The following is a 23821-nucleotide window of genomic DNA, read 5'->3' as shown; positions in this document are numbered from 1 at the left end:
TTAGTGTATTTGTACTTATTTTAAAAAAAAAGGAACAGACAGAAATCTTTAAACCGGTAAAATATGAGAAAATAATCAAGTACTTGCTGACCTGGTAACTCCAGAGGAGATCACCCCTTAATAAATACTTGGTGGACAAAAGATCATTTTTGAGAAAATAATCTGTTAGAGATTTGATATGCATGATTCCTTGGAATGCATCTAGTGGTTAAAATTTATGGATAGATCTCACAAACGTATATATATTGAAGATAATTAAATGTAGGCAAATTGTAGAGAATGCATAGTGGGTGTGTCTATTTATAATGTATGCTCCTGTGTATCACTAAGGCATTCAGAGTAGAGACAATGTACAAAAATAGAAAGGAATCAAAACAGTATCTTTGTATTGTGTGTGAAATTGACAAATTATTGACTTAAAAGAATATGTGAGTAGGAGTCATGTGGAAAATAGGGCGTTGTGAATTTAAGACACTATCCAAGTTTATAGAATTTATAAGTAGTGAAATGTGATTGAAACTCAGATTTTGGACAGGACTTGGAACCTTGCTGTACATTTTCTTCTGTACTTAATAACCCCAATTTTGAAGGTGCATATACATGGAAAGGGCTTCCCTGGTGGCTCAGATGGTAAAGAATCCACCTATTGTGCAGGAGACCTGGGTTTAATCCCTGGGTTGGGAAGATCCCCTGGAGGAGGGCATGGCAACCCACTCTAGAATTCTGGAGGCGAATCCCGTGGAGAATCCCATGGACAGGGGAGCCTGGCGGGCCACAGTCCATGGGGTAGCAAAGAGCTGGACACGACTGAGAGACTAAGCACACATACACAGAAAAACACCTGGGGCTGAAGAGTAGATGACAGGAGAGAGGAAATGAATACTCCATGGGCTGCCACGAGGGGAAGAGGGATGTGGGAGTCTGGCTTCCCCTGACTGTTGATAGGTCTTAGGTAAGTGAGCTGTGAATCTCCACTTGGGTTCCTTACAGATAGAAAGAGAGAAACATCACTTTCTCAGGATATGACGTGAGTGAGGATGACTGAAGATTCCTTACTAAGACAGGCATACTCAAGTCCAATGTGGTCACTGGCTTTTCACTTGCGTGAAAGAAGCAGTGACATGGAGGCGAAAACTTGCCCAGGTTCTCATCTCCACCTCACTTCACTACAGACATCCCTTCCTCTGTGTCTGCTTTTCGTTATGGCACAGATTCTGTCTTCTCCATCCACTGGGGGACTTTGTTCTAACAATGCTCCTCCCTCTCTCCCGAACTGTCACATGTCATCTCGACTAGAAAATTCTCATCAGCAGAAAATGTAAATATTAAATTATATTGATGCCCATTTTCCTCTTGCTACTGTCCTATTTCTTTGTTCCCCTTTAGAGAAAAAACTTTGAGGTATTTGTCCTGTTTCCAATTTCTTTATTCCCTTTTCTCTTAAACACCCTCTAATCAGAATTTAGACCATCTCTGTCTAACCACAAAGTTCTTCTCGTGGTCACTAACATTATCTACATTGCAAAATCGAGTGGTTATTTCTCAGTCTTCATCTTTTGACTGATTTGCCTCATTTGTCATGGTAAATCACTGCCTCCTCTTTGAAACTGTTTACTTGGCTTCTGTACTCTCCTGGGTTTTATTTCAGTGACCACTGCTTTCCAATCTCCTTTGCTGAACCCTCTCTATCTTTGTGTCCTCTCCACATTAGAGTGCCTCAGGGATACATCTTGGACTACCTTCTTTACGTTCACTTAATACCTTCATGGCCTCATTCATTCTCATGAAATTAAATACCAATATGCTTTTTACTCCCAAATTTCAACTTCCAGCCTTGATCTCTTCCTCTAGACTTGCAGATCCATTTTTCTACCCAACATCACTACTTGTGTATCTGATAGACATTTCAACCTTAACATGTCTAAAACTTCACTTCTGATGCCCTTGACCCCACTTCTCTGTCTGCACTTTTTCATGTTTGCATGACTGACTCTTACACCTCTACAGCTGAGCATCAGCAAGTCTCCTTGACTCTTCCTTCAAAATGTATCCAGTCTTGCAGCTTCATCCACCTTCACCACTATTATCATGATCCCAACCACCATCATTGCTCATCTCAATTCTTGAAACCATCTCCTAGATGGTGTCCTTGCTTTCAAACGTCCACCTAGAGTCTGTTCTCAACATGAGACTGAAAAATAACTCATCTGCTGTCACTCCTTGGCTCAAAGCCCTCCAGTGGCTCTGATGACTCCAGAGTAAAAGCCAAAGTCCTTAGAGTAAAAGCCACAGGATGTCTATTACTCATCCTTACAGGTGCTTCAAGACCTAGAGCCCACGCTACTCCTCGGGCATTCTCCTCCGACTGCCGTTCTTCCTCATTCCTCCCAGCCGCACCAGCTTTCTTTGGCTGTTCTTTGAATACTTAAGAACTGGTTGCTCCCTCTATACTCTTCTCCAAAACATCCAAATGATTTGTTCTCTTTCAAGTATTTTCTTAAGTTCCAAGGATTCCTTGGCCATCCATTTAATGCTGCCACCAGGCTCCTGCAATTCTCTTTCCAGGCTCCATTTCTTTTTTCTATAGCACTCTGCAACCTCTGGCCTAATTTTCTAACATCATTTTCTTAGATGTTTTGTTGATCAATTACTATTATTCTCTCCTTGTGATAATTTATGTTCCATATTCCATCAGAGCAGGGCTCTTTGACTGTTTTGTTCAGTGGTATATCCTAAGTATAACACAGTGACTGGAACTTACCACAAGGATAGGAAATAGATAGCTGTGGCTGAGGGTCACCAAAACGAAATTTAGAACCAAATGATTTGAGACACTTAAATGAATTTAAGATATCTATGTATAAAACATTTGGAATAAATATTGACTTTGAAATGATAAGCAAAAACAAGAGACAAAGACAACAAGGAAGATTCAAAGAGAGCAAAGTAGAACTTCTAGGAATAAAAAATTATAATCTTTGAAATTAAAGCACCCAATGAATTTATAACAAAAGGAATACAAATTAAGAACTAAACCAAAATACCACTTCTTATCTATTATTTGGCAAAATACAAGAGATTGACAACATGCTCTATTTGCAAGACAGGGGAGACAGTTTCACACTTTGTAGGTAGGATTCAAAATGATTTAAATTGTATCTAGGTACTATTTTCCCATAAAATAAAAAACAGGCCTACACATATTACAGAAAAGTTTTACTAAATGTTCAAGAAACAGATTATTCCAAATGTCCAGAATGTTTTCCAGATAAATGAAAAGAAGGGAGTATTCTTCCAAAGGATTAAGCAGGTGAATGTAACTTAGAATCAAAACAAAGACTATATAGAAAAAAAAAAAAAAAAATCATAGGCCAGTCTCACTCATAAACATAGATTAAAAAAAAATCACAACAAAATTTTGACAGATTTAACAATAAATTTTTTTTAAAAAGCATAGTATATACTTATCCCAGAAATTTAAGTTTGGCTCATCACAAATAAACAGAACCAAAAACTAGCCAAGATAATATACCACATAAATTATAGAAGAAACACCTATAGATTATAGGAGAAACATCTCAACAGATACAGAGAAAGCATTTGATAAATTTCAATATTCATTTGTGGTAAAAATCTTTAGCAAACTAGGTATAGAAAATACATTTATCTAATACAAGGGATCAAAAATCTATAATGAAAACACATCCAAAGCTTTTCTTTGAATCACACCTAAGATGTATCTAAGGTAGGATATTTAAAGAATCAGTTCAAATGATCATTTCTCTGATACCAGTAGGTGAGACCCTTTGAGATGCTGTGGAAACTCTGAATCTTGTGTCTTCAAGGGCAGTTAAGCATTTGCCATGACCCATGAGGCAACCTGATATTTTAGTTTCCCAGAATGTTCGAGCAGCAGTAGTCTGAAACCTCGGTGGACCTTGACCTGGTAGTCTGGGAGGCTTGATCGAGATGACATGACTGTTTGCACATGGCGGGAGGAGGGAACTCATTTAAGTGTGTCTCCTTTCCTCCAGGTCCCCTTAGACGTCACCTTCCTGCTGTATAATAGAGTGCACTTCCACTCCACACATGTCCACTGAAGTAGCTCTGCTCCGTGTGTATTTGCCCTGTCCTTGCTCTAACTGTGGAGGTGCGTGACAACATTTGTCAGCACTATTAGTTGTCACCGTGTTAGCCTGTCTCTCAGAACACAGCTGACGAGCTGTCACTCAATAAGCCAACGCACTATTGACAGAGACCATCTTGTGAGTCGAAATGGAACTTGAAAATTAAATCACTTCACTGGGACTTGAAATCATTAAAAAAACAGTCATGTAGTCAGAGTGTTTTTTGGAGGAACTTCATTTTGGATTTACAAAGGCTTTGAATTCTGTTTTGTTGCTGGTGCTAATTTTCGTTTTCTTTTTCTTCCAGGATACATGAGAAATATTTGCTTATGCCTGGCCTTTGTCAACTGACCTTGAAAAACCACACGAGATGTTTTTCTTTCTTGCAGCTTTGTTCGGCCTCACTGTTTTTTACCTTGACTCCAACTCCCCACCCACTCAGCTGAGCGGCTGAGGATAACTGGTTTCTTCTCCCTGTCATTATTTATGCATATTTGTAGGCGCAGATTACTGGACTCATATTTAATCTCTACTGCTAGTGAAATGCTGCATTATTTTTCTAATTGGTTTTGCCTCTTATTGGAAGTATAATTACAGCCATGTTAGTAAGCCAGAATAGCAGGGAGTCATTTGATGCTTTCAGGTTAGTGAGAACTGTGGCTGCTGCCTGCCTGTCTCTATAAACAGCTAATTTTTTTCTGCTTCTCAGATCAGGTTTGGGGAAGCTCTGGCACCTTTAGATTTGTATCCCTATTTTCTTAATTCAGGCTACAAATGTGACCAAAAGAAAAATCCTTTATATGCTTTTAAACAAATTTATAAATAAAATTTAAACTGCTTTTGTATAAATGGTTTGTGTTTGTTTTTAATGAAAAGCTCTTGAGTTTTTCTCTCTTGTTTTTATATTCTTCTTTACAGTCCATAGAGATCAAATGTAGTACTATAATCACTACTGGATTTGGCTTTGGTTTTGACTTATTAATACTGTTCCTCTAGTTTTTGAGAGTGGGACAGTTCATTTCCTGAAAGGTCATAAAAAATCAGCTGGACACAAATGTCGATACCACATGTGGTTTGTAGGTGTTTTAGAAACTTGTCTTTGCTCATGCAACCTAGTTCCTATTACTAGTTCAGTGGGCTTTCCTGTTCTTTTATGACCTTGAGCCAGTTTGTAGACCTTGGTGTGGGAATTACTGGTTTTCCACACTGTATGGTCTGGCCACCCCCTCTCCTCCCATGTTATATAAGAGAAGCATCGCAGCATTGCATTTAGTCTTAGAATGAAGGTTGGAAGAGTAGATAATTTTTGGAACTGGACAAGAGTAGACAATACTGTGCAACATTAAGAGTTCTCCTGTGTTACCAACTGCTGCATTGAAAGTGACTTTCCAAACGTGTATTTGGAGAAACATTGGGATTTCAGGTTCTTGGACGAAGACTGGTGGGGGAGGGCTCACAGAAGTGGGGTGAGGGTGTGGTCCAGAAAGGGCTGCACTGGGTGGTGGTGACGGTGGTTGAGAGCAGACGGTACTCAGTGTTTCTCTGGAGTAAGTGATGCAGACACTCTTGGTTTCCCTCTCTTCTGCCAGCCAAATCTACGTTAGTGCTGTTGACAGTAATATAAAATGTTCAGTCCATTTGAAATCTTTGTCATTGCCTAATATGGGGACAATGAAATCCCTCAGCCTGGCCTGGAAACACTGCCAAACTGATTGTAAATGTGTGAATGTTGGAGGCGTTTTACTGCAGCCGTTTCAGGCCTACACCTGCCAGCCTGGCTACCTCACAGTCCATGGTCATGCTCTGGTTTTTCTGTCTAGGCTTGGCATTCTCATTTGCTTCTGTTTCCCCATGTGTAACCAGGACCCAATATAGGGGAAAGAGAGGCTTTCACACTTTGGGGACTCTCGGGAAAATTGGTGTCAATTTCTCTTCTATTGCCTGCCATATCCTGCATTCCCAAAGATTTTGTTCAGGTATCTGGTCTTGTTAAAAAGTTATTGTCCAAGTATGGAAGATTGTGACTTTATGGCCAAAATTGTCTAGACTACATATGGGATCAAACACATCTTCCTTAAACAATTCTCTATGCAGGCAGAAGTAACCAGAAAAGAAGCAAGAGTTGCTGTGTAAGGGACCCTACTATTTTGTTTTTCACATTTAATCTGCTCTTGATTGGAATACAGTTTGACTTATGAGTAACCCTGGATAGGAATTCCAAAGTTCCAATCACCCTTTCTATGCTTTTAAAGTACATTTTCTGTAAAAGAGAATAAAAATGAGACAAACTGTTAGAAAAGTAATAGGTATGTGTTACAGAAACATTAGACATACAGATGAGTAAATTATAAAAAGAAAATTAGTGACTTTTTCAAGTTTAATTGGCTGATCTTCACAGCTTAGTATTTTGGTATGCATCCATCAAGATATTATCAACATGTATATCAAACTCCCTGCAATAAAAATCCTTACAGATACTTGTCTAATGACTGGATAAGGACAAACACTTTTAATTAGAACTGGTGGTTTAAGGGAATCCACATTTACTGGTATTTTAATATATGTAGTTTAATTAATTTCCCAAAAGTTGACTTCAATATTTATTGGCACCAAAAGTATGCTCTATACTCTCCTTAATCCTATTACTATTTTTTAAAAAATCTTGCTTACAAGCTGAGTAAAAAATTTCATTTGGGGAGCTTAATCCCTCTTTTCTTTCCTTAGGCCTACTGGTAATTTTTTTTATATTCTTTTGTGCATGTGTGTGTAGTTGATTTATAAAAGATCTCTCTGTGCTGACGATTATATCTACTACTGTGGGCAGGAATCCCTCAGAAGAAATGGAGTGGCCATCATGGTCAACAAAAGAGTCCGAAATGCAGTACTTGGATGCAATCTCAAAAATGACAGAATGATCTCTGTTCGTTTCCAAGGCAAACCATTCAATATCACAGTAATCCAAGCCTATGCCCCAACCAGTAATGCTGAAGAAGCTGAAGTTGAACGGTTCTATGAAGACCTACAAGACCTTTTAGAACTAACACCCAAAAAAGATGTCCTTTTCATTATAGGGGACTGGAATGCAACAGTAGGAAGTCCAGAAACACCTGGAGTAACAGGCAAATTTGGCCTTGGAATACGGAATGAAGCAGGGCAAAGACTAATAGAGTTTTGCCAAGAAAATGCACTGGTCATAACAAACACCCTCTTCCAACAACACAAGAGAAGACTCTATACATGGACATCACCAGATGGTCAACACCGAAATCAGATTGATTATATTCTTTGCAGCCAAAGATGGAGAAGCTCTATACAGTCAGCAAAAACAAGACCAGGAGCTGACTGTGGCTCAGACCATGAGCTCCTTATTGCCAAATTCAGACTTAAATTGAAGAAAGTAGGGAAAACCACTAGACCATTCAGGTATGACCTAAATCAAATCCCTTATGATTATACAGTGGAAGTGAGAAACAGATTTAAGGGCCTAGATCTGATAGATAGAGTGCCTGATGAACTATGGAATGAGGTTCGTGACATTCTACAGGGGACAGGGATCAAGACCATTCCCATAGAAAAGAAATGCAAAAAAGCAAAATGGCTGTCTGGGGAGGCCTTACAAATAGCTATGAAAAGAAGAGAAGCAAAAAGCAAAGGAGAAAAGGAAAGATATAAGCATCTGAATGCAGAGTTCCAAAGAATAGCAAGAAGAGACAAGAAAGCCTTCTTCAGCGATCAATGCAAAGAAATAGAGGAAAACAACAGAATGGGAAAGACTACGGATCTCTTCAAGAAAATCAGAGATACCAAAGGAACATTTCATGCAAAGATGAGCTCGATAAAGGACAGAAATGGTATGGACCTAACAGAAGCAGAAGATATTAAGAAGAGATGGCAAGAATACACAGAAGAACTGTACAAAAAAGATCTTCACGACCCAGATAATCACAATGGTGTGATCACTGACCTAGAGCCAGACATCCTGGAATGTGAAGTCAAGTGGGCCTTAGAAAGTATCACTATGAACAAAGCTAGTGGAGGTGATGGAATTCCAGTTGAACTATTCCAAATCCTGAAAGATGATGCTGTGAAAGTGCTGCACTCAATATGCCAGCAAATTTGGAAAACTCAGCAGTGGCCATAGGACTGGAAAAGGTCAGTTTTCATTCCAATCCCAAAGAAAGGCAATGCCAAAGAATGCTCAAACTACCGCACAATTGCACTCATCTCACACGCAATAAAGTAATGCTCAAAATTCTCCAAGCCAGGCTTCAGCAATATGTGAACCGTGAACTTCCAGATGTTCAAGCTGGTTTTAGAAAAGGCAGAGGAACCAGAAATCAAATTGCCACCATCCGCTGGATCATGGAAAAAGCAAGAGAGTTCCAGAAAAACATCTATTTCTGCTTTATTGACTATGCCAAAGCCTTTGACTGTGTGGATCACAATAAACTGTGGAAAATTCTTCAAGAGATGGGAATACCAGACCACCTGATCTGCCTCTTGAGAACTCTGTATGCGGGTCAGGAAGCAACAGTTAGAACTGGACATGGAACAACAGACTGGTTCCAAACAGAAAAAGGAGGACGTCAAGGCTGTATATTGTCGCCCTGCTTATTTAACTTCTATGCAGAGTACATCATGAGAAACGCTGGACTGGAAGAAACACAAGCTGGAATCAAGATTGCCAGGAGAAATATCAATAACCTCAGATATGCAGATGTGATACCACCCTTATGGCAGAAAGTGAAGAGGAACTAAAAAGCCTCTTGATGAAAGTGAAAATGGAGAGTGAAAAAGTTGGCTTAAAGCTCAACATTCAGAAAACGAAGATCATGGCTTCTGGTCCCACCACTTCAGGGGAAATAGATGGGGAAACAGTGGAAACAGTGTCGGACTTCGTTTTTTGGGGCTCCAAAATCACTGCAGATGGTGACTGCAGCCATGAAATTAAAAGACGCTTACTCCTTGGAAGGAAAGTTATGACCAACCTAGATAGCATATTCAAAAGCAGAGACATTACTTTGCCAACAAAGGTTCGTCTAGTCAAGGCTATGGTTTTTCCTGTGGTCATGTATGGATGTGAGAGTTGGACTGTGAAGAAGGCTGAGCGCCAAAGAATTGATGCTTTTGAACTGTGGTGTTGGAGAAGACTCTTGAGAGTCCCTTGGACTGCAAGGAGATCCAACCAGTCCATTCTGAAGGAGATCAGCCCTGGGATTTCTTTGGAAGGAATGATGCTAAAGCTGAAACTCCAGTACTTTGGCCACCTCATGCGAAGAATTGACTCATTGGAAAAGACTCTGATGCTGGGAGGGATTGGGGGCAGGAGGAGAAGGGGACGACAGAGGATGAGATGGCTGGATGGCATCACTGACTCCATGGACGTGAGTCTGAGTGAACTCCGGGAGTTAGTGATGGACAAGGAGGCCTGGCGTGCTGCGATTCATGGGGTCACAAAGAGTCGGACACGACTGAGGGACTGATCTGATCTGTGCTGAGATATTATGTTGGAAATACTTAAATTTTTATAAATCTTTTAGCATTATTAATATTGGAATTTAAACATTTGTGTATGGGAAGCTATTAATCTTTTTCCTTTGTGGTTTTTTCTTGGTGTTATGTTGACAGATATTAAAGGCAGAAACCCACCCAAAGACCCATCATAAGAAAATGCAGGACTTCTCGTGGGTATGGTTATGAGTGATATGGGGCAGAAGATCTTACTCCATTCATAGCACAGACGTGAGCTCACAGATTTGTTTTATGTATTTTTAACACTAAAGATATATTTCCTGTGGTCCCTAAACACTTTGTTAGCTTGAAAAAAATTAGATTCCTTCCACAGATTGATTTTGTTAAACATGATAAAATTGTCTAAGCTGTTTTTTAAACCTGAAGATTTGTCTTTATAGGAAATTACATTATATTAATAGTTTTAGTAAACATAGAAGTATTTCCCTCTAAAATAAAGCACTTGGCATTAGTAAAAATGAAAACTTCAAGTTAAAATTCAAAGTTTTGATAACTCTGGCTGAAAGTTTGTAATTGACTTTAGGAAACATAAATCATAGAGACAGTGCCTACAGGCTTAATTTTAACTTCCAGAATATTCAACAGATGGGCTGTGATGAGCTGGACCTTTTCCTATGAAAGGGTATGTTTGGAGCTGTGGATGCTGGAGGAAGTAATAGATACTATGTTAGAACTGTTAATAGATAGAAGAAAATAGTAAGAAGGCTGTGGGCCTTTTGCTTTTAACCCTATGAACTAATGCATATAGTAGGCAGCTCCATAGATGTCCAGGAAATGACTGGAGTAATGTATAATACACTTACATGAGCAAGAAAAAATATGCCTTTTAAGTTACTATAAGGATTACAGAGAGAATAAGTAAACGTTAGGCATTTCTTTCAGGTAGAGACTGTCTGTGTTGGAACTCTCTTCTTTTTGGAGAGCCATTGTTTAACAGTGGCATTTAAAAAGGATCATAGAAAGAGGATTTTTTTTTCTCACAGAATCATATACTCAAAGCTGAGGGGTTTTAAAGGCATACAAAGGCAAATGGAGGAAAAATTTTATTACATGTATTACCATGTCATTGTGCCATCTGCTTGGGCAGAGGATGCAGGGCGACCTATGCTGTACCACTCACATCCCCTTGTAAGCTGATTACTATAATCCCTCAGAGCTGCATGCCTGTGCTCCCGCCTCCGTTACTTCCCCGAAGAGCACTGCTACAGCGGGGCTGGAGAACTGTTCACTCAGTCATCAGAGGGCAGCCATCTTATTCTCTACAAAATGCTGCATGATGATCAACACTGAATTATGAACTGATTAGAATTTTTAACTTTTGCATTTTAGAAGCCAGAATGGTGCTAAAATGGAGCAGAAAGTGTGCTTTAGTCATGAGACAGTAGAAACAGATGAGAGAGGAATCTTTGAAATGGGACACTGTGAATTAGGAAAAAATCAGAAATCAGAGTTTAAATACAATATTTATATTCTAGTTTGATTTGAATATGGCACCATGAAGACCCAAAGATAAATGGTACTGTTCCTGTCCTGAGGGGATGAAGTGGTGAGGACAGACAAGGTTATGTGACCATAGTAAAACCCCACATCTTAGTGGACTGGTAATATCTGTTTCTTGACTACGTTATATTTCAAGCATAGGTCAGCAGGAGGCTCTGCTCACCTTTGTCCCTCAAGGAACCAAGCTGATGAAGCTTCTATTTCCTCATGTAAGGGGAAGAGACAGTAGCAGTGTCTTGCATGGATAATTAAAGGCTTTCTCAGAAAATGGTGCATGCTATTATTGCTCATATGTTATTGGTGAGAACAAATCACATGACTATGCCCAACTTTTAAGGGAGTGGGAAATATAATTCTGCAATATTCCAGAAGGAGGAAAAGAACAGGAACGTTGTAAATAATTCTAATGACTACCCCTCAAAATGCACTGTAAGGTTGAAGAAGCAAGACCCATAAAAACTTAAGACATACATATAAATGCAAAATGATAGCAGAAGCCCGGTCCAATTCAAAATTGATTACGGGACGACTATATGCCAAGCACTGTGCTGGGTATGGAAACTAGAAAATGTACAAAGATACAGACATACATACACACAGAACTTAGAAAAAACGAGTTAGCAACTATGTAAAGCAATGAGGCAAGAAGTGTAAGACATGATGGATATCAGAGGGCTTTGTGTACCATATCAAGTAGTTTGGGCTTTTGAAGGGTTATGAGCAGGGAATGGACCTGATTTGACTTTGTTTTAAATAAATTATGAGAGATCTCATGGAAGATAGATTTGAGGGAGGCAAGACCAGAGGCAGAGCAATCAGTTACAGTCCAAATGATCCATAATTAAAATCCTAAGCCAGAGCACTGACTAGAATTGGGGAGAACAGGACAGGCATCTGTATTTTTTAAAAAAAACCCAGCACTTTGTGAGTGACTCAAATGTAGAAGGAGAATGACAAGTGAGAGATGAGTTTTCTATTTGTAGCCTGGGTCTCTAGTTAAGGAGAGAGAGATGAAGATGGCAGAGTAAGAGGACATGGAGCTCACCTCCCACCAAGAACATATTTCTAGCCTGGGTGAATGTGTTGATAGTGATGTAACCACAGAGACAAAATGTGTGGTTATTTCAGAAGATGGGGAGCCCTGATGTAGTCAATAAAGAGTTTTAAAGACTGTAGATTTAAACTTGGTGAGCTCAGGGACTTTGTCTTGTTTAGAGCTATATTCCCAGTGCCTTGAAAGGTGCCTAGCATATAGCAGGGAGAATATTTGGTAAATGAATGCATTTGATGGAGGAGTAGGATTTTCAGAGATTAAGAGAAATAAATATCATGGTGGTTGGTGGAGGATTGGGTGCAGGGAGAGAGAGTAGGGGAGCTACCTTGGGGGTTCATATAGTTGTTGCTCAGTGTGAAAGGAAGTGGGAAGATCAGAATGAAGAGAGAAGAAAACTTCTTTTTTTTTTTTTTTTAGGAGAAAACTTCTCAAAGAGTTTCTTTTGATGTTTTGGGATGTCTCAGAGCTAACTGGAGAAGGCAATGGTACCCCACTCCAGTACTCTTGCCTGCAAAATCCCATGGACGGAGGAGCCTGGTGGGCTGCAGTCCATGGGGTCGCCAAGAGTCGGACACGACTGAATGACTTCACTTTCACTTTTCACTTTCATGCACTGGAGAAGTAAATGGCAGCCCACTCCATTGTTCTTGCCTGGAGAATCCCAGGGACGGGGGAGCCTGGTGGGCTGCCGTCTATGGGGTCACACAGAGTCGGACACGACTGAAGCGACTTAGCAGCAGCAGCAGCAGCATAGCTAAGTTGACCAACCCCAGGTGTGGCAGTCAAGGTTTGGAAAGATTCTTGGGACCAGGCTATCAGACTAAGCTAGTCAGTTCAGCCCCTGCCACTGGCAGCTGCTGGCACAAACCAGTGCTGGCTTTGTCTATTTGTAATTCAGCAAGGTTGCTGGTGCTGCCAGTCTTTTAATGCCTACATACAGATCATTAGCCATGAGCTGAAGCATTTGGAAAAAGAAAGGAGGACTTCTGGGCTGCCAGGAGACCGGACAGTCTAGCTGCTGCTGCTCTGCTAAGTTGCTTCAGTCGTGTCCGACTCTGTGCGACCCCATAGATGGCAGCCCACCAGGCTCCCCCATCCCTGGGATTTGCCAGGCAAGAACACTGGAGTGGGGTGCCATCGCCTTCTCTGAGTCAGCTGCTAATGTTGGACAACTCTCTTAGCTCCATATCTACCTCACATTCTGTACAACCTGGGTGGGCTAAATGCTCTTCAAAGGTAAACAAGGGGATAAGGTGAGGGAATGGCAAGTGCTAAATTAGAATTAACTAGAAACAGGCTTTCAAGGTTCAGTCTTTCAGTCTTCTTCCTCCCTTACTTTATCACCATTCTACAGACTTACAGACACCATGGACTCTTACAGGACTCACCGGTCTTCCCCCCACCCCCACCCCCCACCCCCACCCAGGCATAACTCATTGCCAAAACAACCAATTGGACTTCCACCATGTCTGGAGCAATAGCCCACTTTCAAGTTATTGCCATCCACTTGACCTGGCCCCTCGGTGTGTTTTAAAGAGACCACTGTCACAGAGAACTGCCTGGTCCTCCTGTCTCCTGCACCTCACTTCCACGGTAGCATGGGAGCGGCGGGGATCTTGGGGGGAAGCGACTGCATCCTTCTAGGATTTCTGGAGCCTGGCAGAGGCTTGCAACTGCACGGAAGTCGCTGGTTCTGAAGGATGACAGTGCCAGGCTCTGGAGAAAACGTGCACGAGAGTTTCCTCAGCTACCTCACCTAGGCAGGTGGAGCTCTGATACTTAGGCCACCCCCCACCCTCTGTAGCGTCAGTGAGGACCACCGCGGAGAGGCGGTTCCCCGCCCCACGGTGGCCGGGCGTGGGCAGGGCGCAGGATGACAGCCGCGCCTCCCTTACCGTCTCAACCCCTCGGAAAGCTTGCTCACCGAAAGCACCATGGCCATGGGGGCCTGAGGGACTCCTTGCTGGGAACCGGAGCCGACGCCCCTACTCGGCCTCACGCCCCTCAGGACCGACACAGAGCGCTCCCAGTCACCGCCCAGGGCCAGGCGGGACGTGCTCACGCACCAAGGCGACCTCCTGGCCCCAAAACCCACTTGGCAGAGGACTTCTCGCGAGACGCAAGCTGACTAGGCCTCGCGAGGCTGTCCGCTGTATCCGAGGAACCCGGGGGAGGATCGGGTCGGGAGACGAGAGGATTTGGCTCCACGCAAGCATCCTTGCCTTCCACACACCGCGGACAGGCAGGGAGGAGAGGCGAGGGGCCCCGTGCCGAAAAAGAGCGGCCGGGTTAGCCTTGGGGTTGTCTCTGTCCTCTGGCGTGGCCTAGGCCAGTTCTGGCGGGACATCCATCCGTGGACTTCAAGGTAAGGTTAAAAATTGCTATAATCCAGCAATCCTGTTAGGAAGTATATATACCCAGAAAAAAACCCCATAATTCAAAAAGACACATGTACCCCCCAATGCTCATTGCATCACTCTTCATAATAGCCAGGGCGTGGAAGCCACCTACATGTCCATCAAGAGATGAACAGATAAAGATGTGGTACATATATACAGTGGAATATTCCGCAGCCATAAATGGGAAGAAAGTTGGGTCATCTGTAGAGATGTGGATGGACCTAGAGTCTGTCATTCAGAGTGAGGTCAGAAAGAGAAAAATACTGTGTATTAACACATATGTATGAAATCTAGAAAAATGGTGTAGCTGCTCTTATTTGCAAAGCAGAAGTAGAGAGACAAATGTGGAGAACAAAAGTATGGATACCAAGGTGGAAAGGGTGTGGGGGCTGAGATGAACTGAGAGATTTGGGATTGACATATATACACTATTGATGCAATGTGTAAAATAGATAACTAATGAGAACCTACTGTGTAGCACAATGATGAGCTATGGTGGCCTAAATGGGAAGGTAATCCAAAAAGGAAAAGGGGGGATGTATGTAAACATATAGCTGATTCACTTTTCTGTACCGCAGAAACCAACACAACATTGTAAAGCACCCATAATAAAGCTAATTTTAAAAATACTTTTTATATAAAGTGAAAAGTAAACATAAAAAAGAATCAGAGTAATTGTGTGTTGGTTGCTTCAGTTGTGTCTGACTCTTGGCGACTGTGTGGACTGTAGCCCACCAGGCTCCTCTGTCGGTGGGATTCTTGAGGCAAGAACACTGGAGTAGGTTGCCATTCCTTCCTCCTCCAGGGGATCTTCCTGACCCAGGGATCAAACCCAGGTCTCCTGAGGCTCCTGCGCTGCAGCAGATTCTTTGCTGGTGAACCACTAGGGAAGCCCTCTCAGAACCCCCATCAGAACTGAAAGATTCCCCCCCCAACCCTTTAACTCACCCCCTTTAATCAGTTTCTTAAAACACGTGTATCTCAAATAACATGCTATTGTATTTTTCTGAAGAATATGTTTTTTTCCCCCATGTGGTCTTGCTGTGTTACATTTTTGAAGAAAATTACTTGAAATTTTCTTTAAAGTTGCATTTTAAGGCTAATAAATTTGAAATGAACCTTCGGTTGAGCTTCTCTATAGACCATATTATGTTGCAGAATATACTGTCTCTAGCATACTTAATAGGATCAAAACAAATTCTAAGTGGATGATATTCTCAATTCTTATGTATTTTCAAGGCTACTTTTGGCTTCCATTTAGAGTACCTTTCTTCAGAGAGTATTTTTACAAGGCAATGCTTGTCAAATTAGTTTTCTTTATTTTGCCAAGTTTGTATTTTTCAAATTTCAGTTCTCAACTTTACCCTAGTCTGAAACAGAAAAAATAGGAGCTTTATTTAAAAAGTTTCTACAATTTGAGATATTCTGAAGTGCAGTTATAGAATTTCAAAGTTAAATCTTGCACATCATTTGATTTGTTCAGAACAAATCATTTAATTTGTTTAGTTCTTTTGTGGGGACAAATTTTAGTGTCTTGCTGTCTTTATACCTTGTTATCAATAATTGGAAGTCTGAAAAACTGAAGCTTTTTGATCTTCCATTCATTGATGATGTTGATAAATTTTCCAAAACTATTTTGAAAAAATATGGACCAAATTTAGAAGGCTCACTTATAAAGAATTTAACACCATTGTCGGGCACTTAGATTGATTTACAAAATATTTCTTCAAAGGCTTAAATATGTCTAAAATCCTACTTATGGCCACCAGAAAAGAGAAAAACACATACTGCTTTGTTTTAAAAATCAGATTTTTCACAAAAAAGTGTGGTTCAGTTATTCTTACTATGTATATGATATAATATTTATAAATTTCTATAGCTACTGCTACCATTTGACAACTTGAGTGCAGGATAAATTATGTTGTACCACACCTAATTCCAAGCACATTTCTACTCCATAAATTTCTTTAGAAAGAACATGGTTTTGCCGTGGTATTGTTTTCCATCAAAATCTGTATTTATATTATCATGTGAGGATAATGTTAGTATGAACTTTTTAAACACTGAATTTACAGTAGCAATGATTCATTTACCTAAGTTTATAATGGCATCTGGCTCTAGTAATGTCAAATGTTTTACTCTCAACAGGGTGAAATTCCAAATGTTTTACTTTGGTACCATGAATTCCATTTGAAAAATTAAACCGTTATTGAAAAAACAATCATTTTCCAGTATATAGTGTTTGATTGTTGTTTAGTTGCCAAGTTGTGTCCTGCTCTTTTGCCACCCCGTGCACTGTAGCCTATCGGGCTCCTCTGTCCATGGGATTTTCCAGGCAAGAATACTGGACTGGGTTACCATTTCCTTCTCCAGGGAATTTTCCCTACCCAGGGATGGAACCCTGGTCTCCTGCACTGGCAGGCAGATTCTTTACCACTGAGCCACCTGGGAAGCCATCTGATTATACTCATGTAAAAATGGCATCATTGAATTGTTGGAAACGTTTTTCTGCATTGGAGCCAGTGTGTTAATAGCCACCTTCACTTTATGTATGTGCACAAGAAAAATGGAAGAAAGTTAATGTTAGAGAGTTAATGTAGAGGAGCAGTTATTTCATCTAAAAGTCTTGTTTTGCTGCATATATTACCCAACTGTATATGTTGGGTCATTGTCTTCAGGCAAAATCATTGGGAGTTGATATTGGTGCCTTAGCATATTTGTGTCTTCTGATTTTTGTGGGATCAATGGTATCATATAGTCCCCATGGTAGGTGGTCGGTTTTAATAAATATTTTGAAATTTATAAGTTTGTCATCAACTTTTTCATGAGTGAAGTATTTGATTTTTGACTAAGCAATCCTTTTCATTTTTTGAGCCCATTAATAGCAATATAGTTGTTGCCAATTTTAAAAGTATTACCAAATAAACACATAATAGTTGTAGATTTATGCAGGGTATCATTAATGTTATTAATAAAAACACCATAGCAAGAGCACATAAAGTCCTTTCTGTTTTCTCTGTGACAGAGGACCACTCAGTCTTTATTTTCCATAAGTGTTTCACATACACCTGGTCTTGGTTTCCACTGACTGCATAAATGGTGGCCTGCTGACTGCCGGCATCTCTCAAATTCAGACAAAGGTCACCTCACAACTGGCTGGTATCCCACGGGGCCAGGGGAGGCAGCAACATCAGCTATTTCTCCATTTCCCAGATGAGAAGGAGCTGTTCCTATCTGCCAGTTCCCTAACACACTTTTTTTTTTTGTTGTTAAGTGAACACCTCATATGCTGTCCTGGAAAGAAAAATGTTAAGTTGTATCGCAGGTTGTATTATCCAGAAGCTGCTGCTGAGAGGAAGTTTGGGGCTCAAGATGTTTATTTGGGAACAGCACCCGTGAGAGGACGAGGGGAAAGCAGGACTGGGCAGAGGGAGCTGTGCAGCTGGGATGCAGGCTTGACAAGGCCTTGGATCACCTGATTGGGGTTTCTGGAGCAGATGTGGCCCATTAGAATGTCCCCCTATTGGGTCTGAGTGGGCTGGATTTTTATATGCACACCTCACCTGGTTGGGCTTCCCTGGCGGCTCCAATGGTAAAGAATCCGTCTGCAATGCAAGAGACCTGGGTTCGATGTGTGGGTTGGGAACATCCCTTGGAGAAGGGAATGGCTACCCACTCCAGTATTCTTGCCTGGAGAATCCCATGGACAGAGGAGCCTGGCAGGCTACAGTCCATGGGGTCACAAAGAGTCAGACACGACTGAGCAACTAAAACTCACCTGGTCACTAGATCACCTGGTCACCAGGTCTGGTCCTAGAAGGGGCATGATGTTTGCTGGGGCCACTCTCTGCAGTTGAGGCACACCCCGAAGAAGCTGACAGCTCGAGACCACCTTGCTCACTGCAGTGCCCACAGCTGGGCAGCAAGCCCTTCTTTGAAGAGGCATCCAGGCATCACTTTGTCCACAAGGTGTTGGGTCTGAATAAGATCAGGCAAATTGAGATATGTTATTTTGGCATCCTTTGATCTCATCGGAGTGAGAATGCACTATCTGTATCTCATACACTACTGGACAAGTCCATGGTAGGATGTGAAGGCACCAGATGATGATTGCCAGAGGCCATGGCCTGCTAAGATGGAGATTGGTGTGCAGCAGTTTGTGAGGGAGTGTTCTTGGGATTCATAGCTCTGGCTAAAAGACAGAGGATTAGGCAGAAGGAGAAGCTGGCTTGGAAGATAGCTTCAGCAGAGGCCAGCCCCATAAGGAGCTCTGAAGTTAGTGGAGGGGACCAGACATTTATACTTTCACATAAATCAGTCACTGGGCATAAATGCCCTGGGAAGGACACCTCACGGGGCTTTCTGCCAGAAGCCCTCTTGGCAGTTGGGGAACTCTTTCAGTTCTGAGAGGGTTCTGAGAGGGCTTCCCTGGTGATTCAGCGGTAAAGAATCAGCCTGCAATTCAGGAGCCACAGGAGACGTGGGTTTGATCCCTGGGTTGGGAAGATCCCCTGAAGGAGGGCATGGCAGTTCACTCCAGTATTCTTACCTGGAGAATCACATGGACAGAGGAGCCTGGTGGGCCATAGTCCATAGGGTTGCACAGAGTCAGACACGACTGAAATAACTTAGCACACCCAGGGATTCTGAGGGACACATCAGAGCACCTCACTGCAAGCCTACTGAGCCCTGGCTGACTTTAATGCGAATAATAATTATAGTGATACTACCACTACCACTAATCTCTTGGCGACTGCATGGCCTATACAGTCCCTGGAGTTCTCCAGGCCAGAATACTGGGGCGTTTCCCTTCTCCAGGGGATCTTCCCAACCCAGGGATCGAACCCAAGTCTTCCGCATTGCAGACGGATTCTTTACCAACTGAGCCAGGAGGTAAGCCCAATAATAATAATACTTTGTTAAAAAAAAAAATCCTGAACCAATGCTGAAAGAGATAACCCTGACACAACAGATACAAATGAAGACTGTCTTTAACCACCTTGAAGGTAAGCTGCTGATCCAGAAATCTTTTGAGCTGACTTACTGGAATTTTCACTGGGATTTTCGCTCAAATGGAAAAGGATTTACATTGATTATTTAATCCATTTTGGCTAGAATGTAGTACCGCAGTGCTTCTTTAGTTTACAATATCTTCCTTCATTTTCAGCAGCCCCTGTTTAGTTATACCCGCTTCCCCATCCTGATCACTCAGCAGACCCCACTGCCATCTAGAGTCATCTGGTTTCAGGTTCTAGCGTGCCTGGAGCCCGATGATTTGGTCCCCACTCTACGCATGGCCTTGCTCTCCCTCAGGCTGTGAGCAGAGGATTTTTCATAACAATTGTAAAACATCAAAACTCATCCCCACCAATCCTTGCAAAGAGCCCAGGGAGCCCAGGCTTTTTCAAATGAGATGTTTCTGCCCGAAGAGCGCTTGGCAAGAGTGAGGGAGGCTGGTGCATTTCGTTTCATTATGAACTCAAATGAGGGTCCAGAGGAGGTTAAAGTACCTTTATTTGGCTCTCAGTCATTATCTTGCCTGGCGCACAGTGCTCTAGAGGGAGGAAGACACAGCAGAGGGACTCTGGACGTGACGCAAGGAGGCTGCCTTCTGACCCTTTCAGCCCCTGGCATTCTGGTTCTCCATGGATTGGGTCTTGCTCATTCCCACTGCCTAGGAAAGTGTGGGGTTCACAGTGTATGCTCAGAAGTGTGCCTTTGTTTTTAGGGTCCCCCCAGATGTAGCTGGTGTAAAGAAAGAATAAAATAGATATGGAACAAAGTTAAGGAATTGTAAAAGATTTCCAGCTCATGCTGCCCCATCCCATGTCTAAGTCCACCACCCAAAGCACAATACACTGCTTCTGACATTATATCTTGCAACCCAGTGACAAGTTATTAACTCTCCCAACATCATATATCTGTTGTAAAGAGGTATTCTATTTGGGCATGTTGGACATATGTTCACCCTTGGACCAAACTTTATGCCCAGGTGATTGGAGTCCTGTGATGACTCAGACCTAAATATTGCTTTTCCACCATTCTTTCTTATTATTATCCTACTAGATGTATGTTGAAACTTTTCTTCTAGTCTTTATATTTCTTACTCCCTCCTGCAGATTGCATATTCCTTTGTATTTATGCTGCATTTTGTGTAATTTCCTCAAATGTATTTGGAGTCAACTAATTTTGTCTTGAGCTGGTTCTCATCTGCTATATTCATTGAGTTTTTAAAATTTAATGAATAATTTCTTGAATATAAAATTGTTTATTAAGATGTGTCCCTCATATATTTTATTGTGCTAAAAAACACATAGCATGAAATCTGTCCTCAGCAAATTTTCAAGTGTACAGCACAGTATTTTAGTTTTATGTACAATGTACAATGTTATACACTAGATCTCTAGAAGTTTTTCATCTTTCATCAACTTTCTTACAGACTGAAACTCTATACTCACTGAACAATAATTCCTCATTTCTCCCCTTCCCACCCCCAACCACTGGCAACCACCATTCTTCTTTCTGCTTCCGTGAGTTTGACTACTTCAGATACGTCATATGATTGGAATTATGCAGTATTTGCCTTCATGTCGATTGGCTTTTTCATTATGTCCCCAAATGGCTTTAACATTATGTTAAAGTGCCAATGGCTTTAGCATTATGTCCTCAAAGTTCATCCATGTTGTAGCACATGATAGGATTTCTTTCTTTTTAAAGTCTAATACTCCATTGTATGTATATACCATATTTTATTTATTCCTCCATTTGTTCATAGACACTTAGGTTGTTATTCAGTTCAGTTCAGTTCAGTTGCTCAGTTGTGTCTGACTCTTTGCAACCCCATGAACCGCAGCACGCCAGGCCTCCCTGTCCATCACCAACTACCGCAGTTCACCCAAACCCACGTCCATCGAGTTGGTGATGCCATCCAGCCATCTCATCCTCTGTCGTCCCCTTCTCCTCCTGCCCTCTTGCTATTGTGAATAATACTGCTGTGAACTTGGGAGTGCAGATGCTTCTTTGAGATCCTAATTTCATTTGTTTTTTTTTTGGACAGATATCCTAAAGTGGGATTGCTTGATCATGTGCTGTTCTATTTTAATTTCTTGAGGAACTTCCATTCTGTTTTACATGGTGGCTGTACCAATTTACATTCCCTCCAACAGGGCACAAGATTTCAGTTTCTCTCCACATCCTCACCAAGGCTTGGAATTTTTTTGTTGTTTTGTTTTTTGAGGATGGCCACACAAGCAGGTGTCAGGTGATATTGCATTGTGGTTTTAATCTGCATTTCCTTGATGATTAGTGATGTTGAATGTCTTTTTATGTACCTATGGGTACATGTATGTGTTCTTTGGAGACATGTGTATTTAAGTCCTTTGCCCATTAAAAATTTTTTTTCTTGTTATTGACTTGTGGGACTTCTTATGTATTTTTGGATATTAACTCCTCAGATATATAGTTTAGAAATATTTTCTCTCATTCTGTGGATTATTTTGTGTACTCTGTTGATAGTCCCTTGCTGCACAAAAGCTTTTTAGTTATGTAGTTCCACTTGTCTATTTTTTCTTTTGTTACCATATCCAAGAAATCATTGCCAATACCAATGTTATGAAGCCTTCCCTATATTTTATTCTAATAGTTTTATACTTTTGGGTCATGCATTTAAATCTTTATTCTATTTTGAATTTATTTTGGGGCATGGTATAGAATAATGGTCCAGTTTTATTCTTTTGCACATGGATGTTTAGTTTTCCAGGCACATTTGTGGTGGTTTTTTTTTTTTTTTTGTCCTTTAAAAATATTTATTTATTTGGTTGTGCTGGATTTTAGTTGCAGCGTATAGGATCTTTGATCTTTGTTGTGGCACACGGGATCTTTAGTTACAGCATGTGAGATCTAGTTCCCTGACCAGGGATTGAACCTAGGCCCCATGCATTGGGAGTGCAGAGTCTTAGCCACTGGACCACCAGGGAAGTCCCCAGGCACATTTGTTGACTTATCCTTTCCTCATTGTGTAGTCTTGGCACCCTTGTCAAAGATCATTTGACCATATATGCATGGGTTTGTTTCTGAGCTGTTCTGTTCCATCTGTTCATATGTCTGTCTTCCTATCAGGACCATACTGTTTCAATTACTGTAGGTTTGTAACATGTTTTGAAGTTTGGAAGTGTGAAGCATCCAGCTTTGTTCTTAAAATTGTTTTGGAATAAATATGTTTTTTAATGTTTAAAGCAATATGTGGTTTGTTTTTATTTTCAACTTGTGTCTTCTTTTTCCTTAGCATAAGCCCTTTGATTTTAGTTTCCATTCTTATTTCATAATCTCTTCCAGATTTTGTCAAGTACTGTAGAATATTGGTATTACATCTGTTTATGGTCGTAGCTGCTCTTCTCCTTCAAATGGTTTCATTTCTTGTGTGTTTTGCAACTTTTTTCTTGTGAACTCTTGTTGTTTTCTCCATGTAAATCAGACACTCCCTGGTGCTCAATTTTGCATTTACTTTTGCTTGGACTTCAGGGATTCACTAGTGGTAGAGAAGCTTTTGTATCTTCTTGACTTGAGTTTATTACATTCCCTGGGCATTGTAACTTCTGATGGCGTTTCTGTTATAGGGTTTCAGTTTCATGAAAGGCTTTGTCTTCTGCTCAGGTTCCCAGCAATTTGCAAACCTTCCTTTCCTCTTCCTTGAGCTGATGGATGAGGCTTTTCTAATCTTCTTTATCCAGGCAGGGAAGTCCTTTCAGGAACTTCATCCTCTGCAGGATGCTTCTCCTGCCTCACACTGCCCCCAGGCCGTATCCCCTTTTTCCACTTGCGAGGTAGAATACACCTCCCGCCCCACTCGCACCCTGACCCGGCCTCCTGCTGTAGCACCCGGGGCTGGTACGCACGCCCAGGCCGCCTTGGGCTTCTCTCTCAGCAGTTGTCAGCATTGCCACACACTGTTTGTGTTCTTTTTTCATCTTGGTTTCTTACGGTTTTTCTCTTCCTTTCTCCCTTCTTTCCTCCTCTCCCTCCTTCCCTTCTCCTGAATTGATTATGTATTCTATTTTATTGCTGCGTGCTTTTATGCAGCATTTCTGTTGTATTCAGTTGGATCAATAGTATCTCTGTGTGGCGGCGAAGGTAGTGAAAGGATGCAACTGAATTCAGCTCATGTTGCCCGAGGATCTTGATCTTGAGTGATCTTCTAAAAATAAAATATA

The 23821-nt window shown here is 41.3% G+C and overlaps 1 protein-coding gene and 1 non-coding gene across 7 annotated transcripts in view; one reads left to right on the top strand and one right to left on the bottom strand.

Annotated features, from left to right (window-relative positions):
• Window positions 1-4976, top strand: part of EPSTI1 (epithelial stromal interaction 1) — a 110329-nt gene extending 105353 nt beyond the window's left edge. For all 6 annotated transcript variants that reach the window (XM_055541992.1, XM_055541990.1, XM_055541995.1 and 3 more), the window contains one exon: window positions 4435-4976. In XM_055541992.1, coding sequence (XP_055397967.1) covers window positions 4435-4443 — 9 coding nt within the window. In that variant the 3' untranslated portion in view covers window positions 4444-4976. The remainder of the gene's footprint in view (window positions 1-4434) is intronic.
• A 17539-nt stretch (window positions 4977-22515) lies between these two features.
• On the bottom strand, window positions 22516-22588 carry TRNAG-CCC (transfer RNA glycine (anticodon CCC)). Its single transcript has one exon. It is a non-coding gene; the product is annotated as a tRNA-Gly (tRNA).
• Between the last annotated feature and the right edge of the window lie 1233 nt (window positions 22589-23821).

This window comes from Bubalus kerabau, chromosome 12, assembly GCF_029407905.1.
Source record: "Bubalus kerabau isolate K-KA32 ecotype Philippines breed swamp buffalo chromosome 12, PCC_UOA_SB_1v2, whole genome shotgun sequence".
NCBI classification, from domain to species: Eukaryota; Metazoa; Chordata; class Mammalia; order Artiodactyla; family Bovidae; genus Bubalus; species Bubalus kerabau.
The sequence above is the reverse complement of the archived record's forward strand: the minus strand, read 5'-3'. Positions and strand labels throughout refer to the sequence as shown.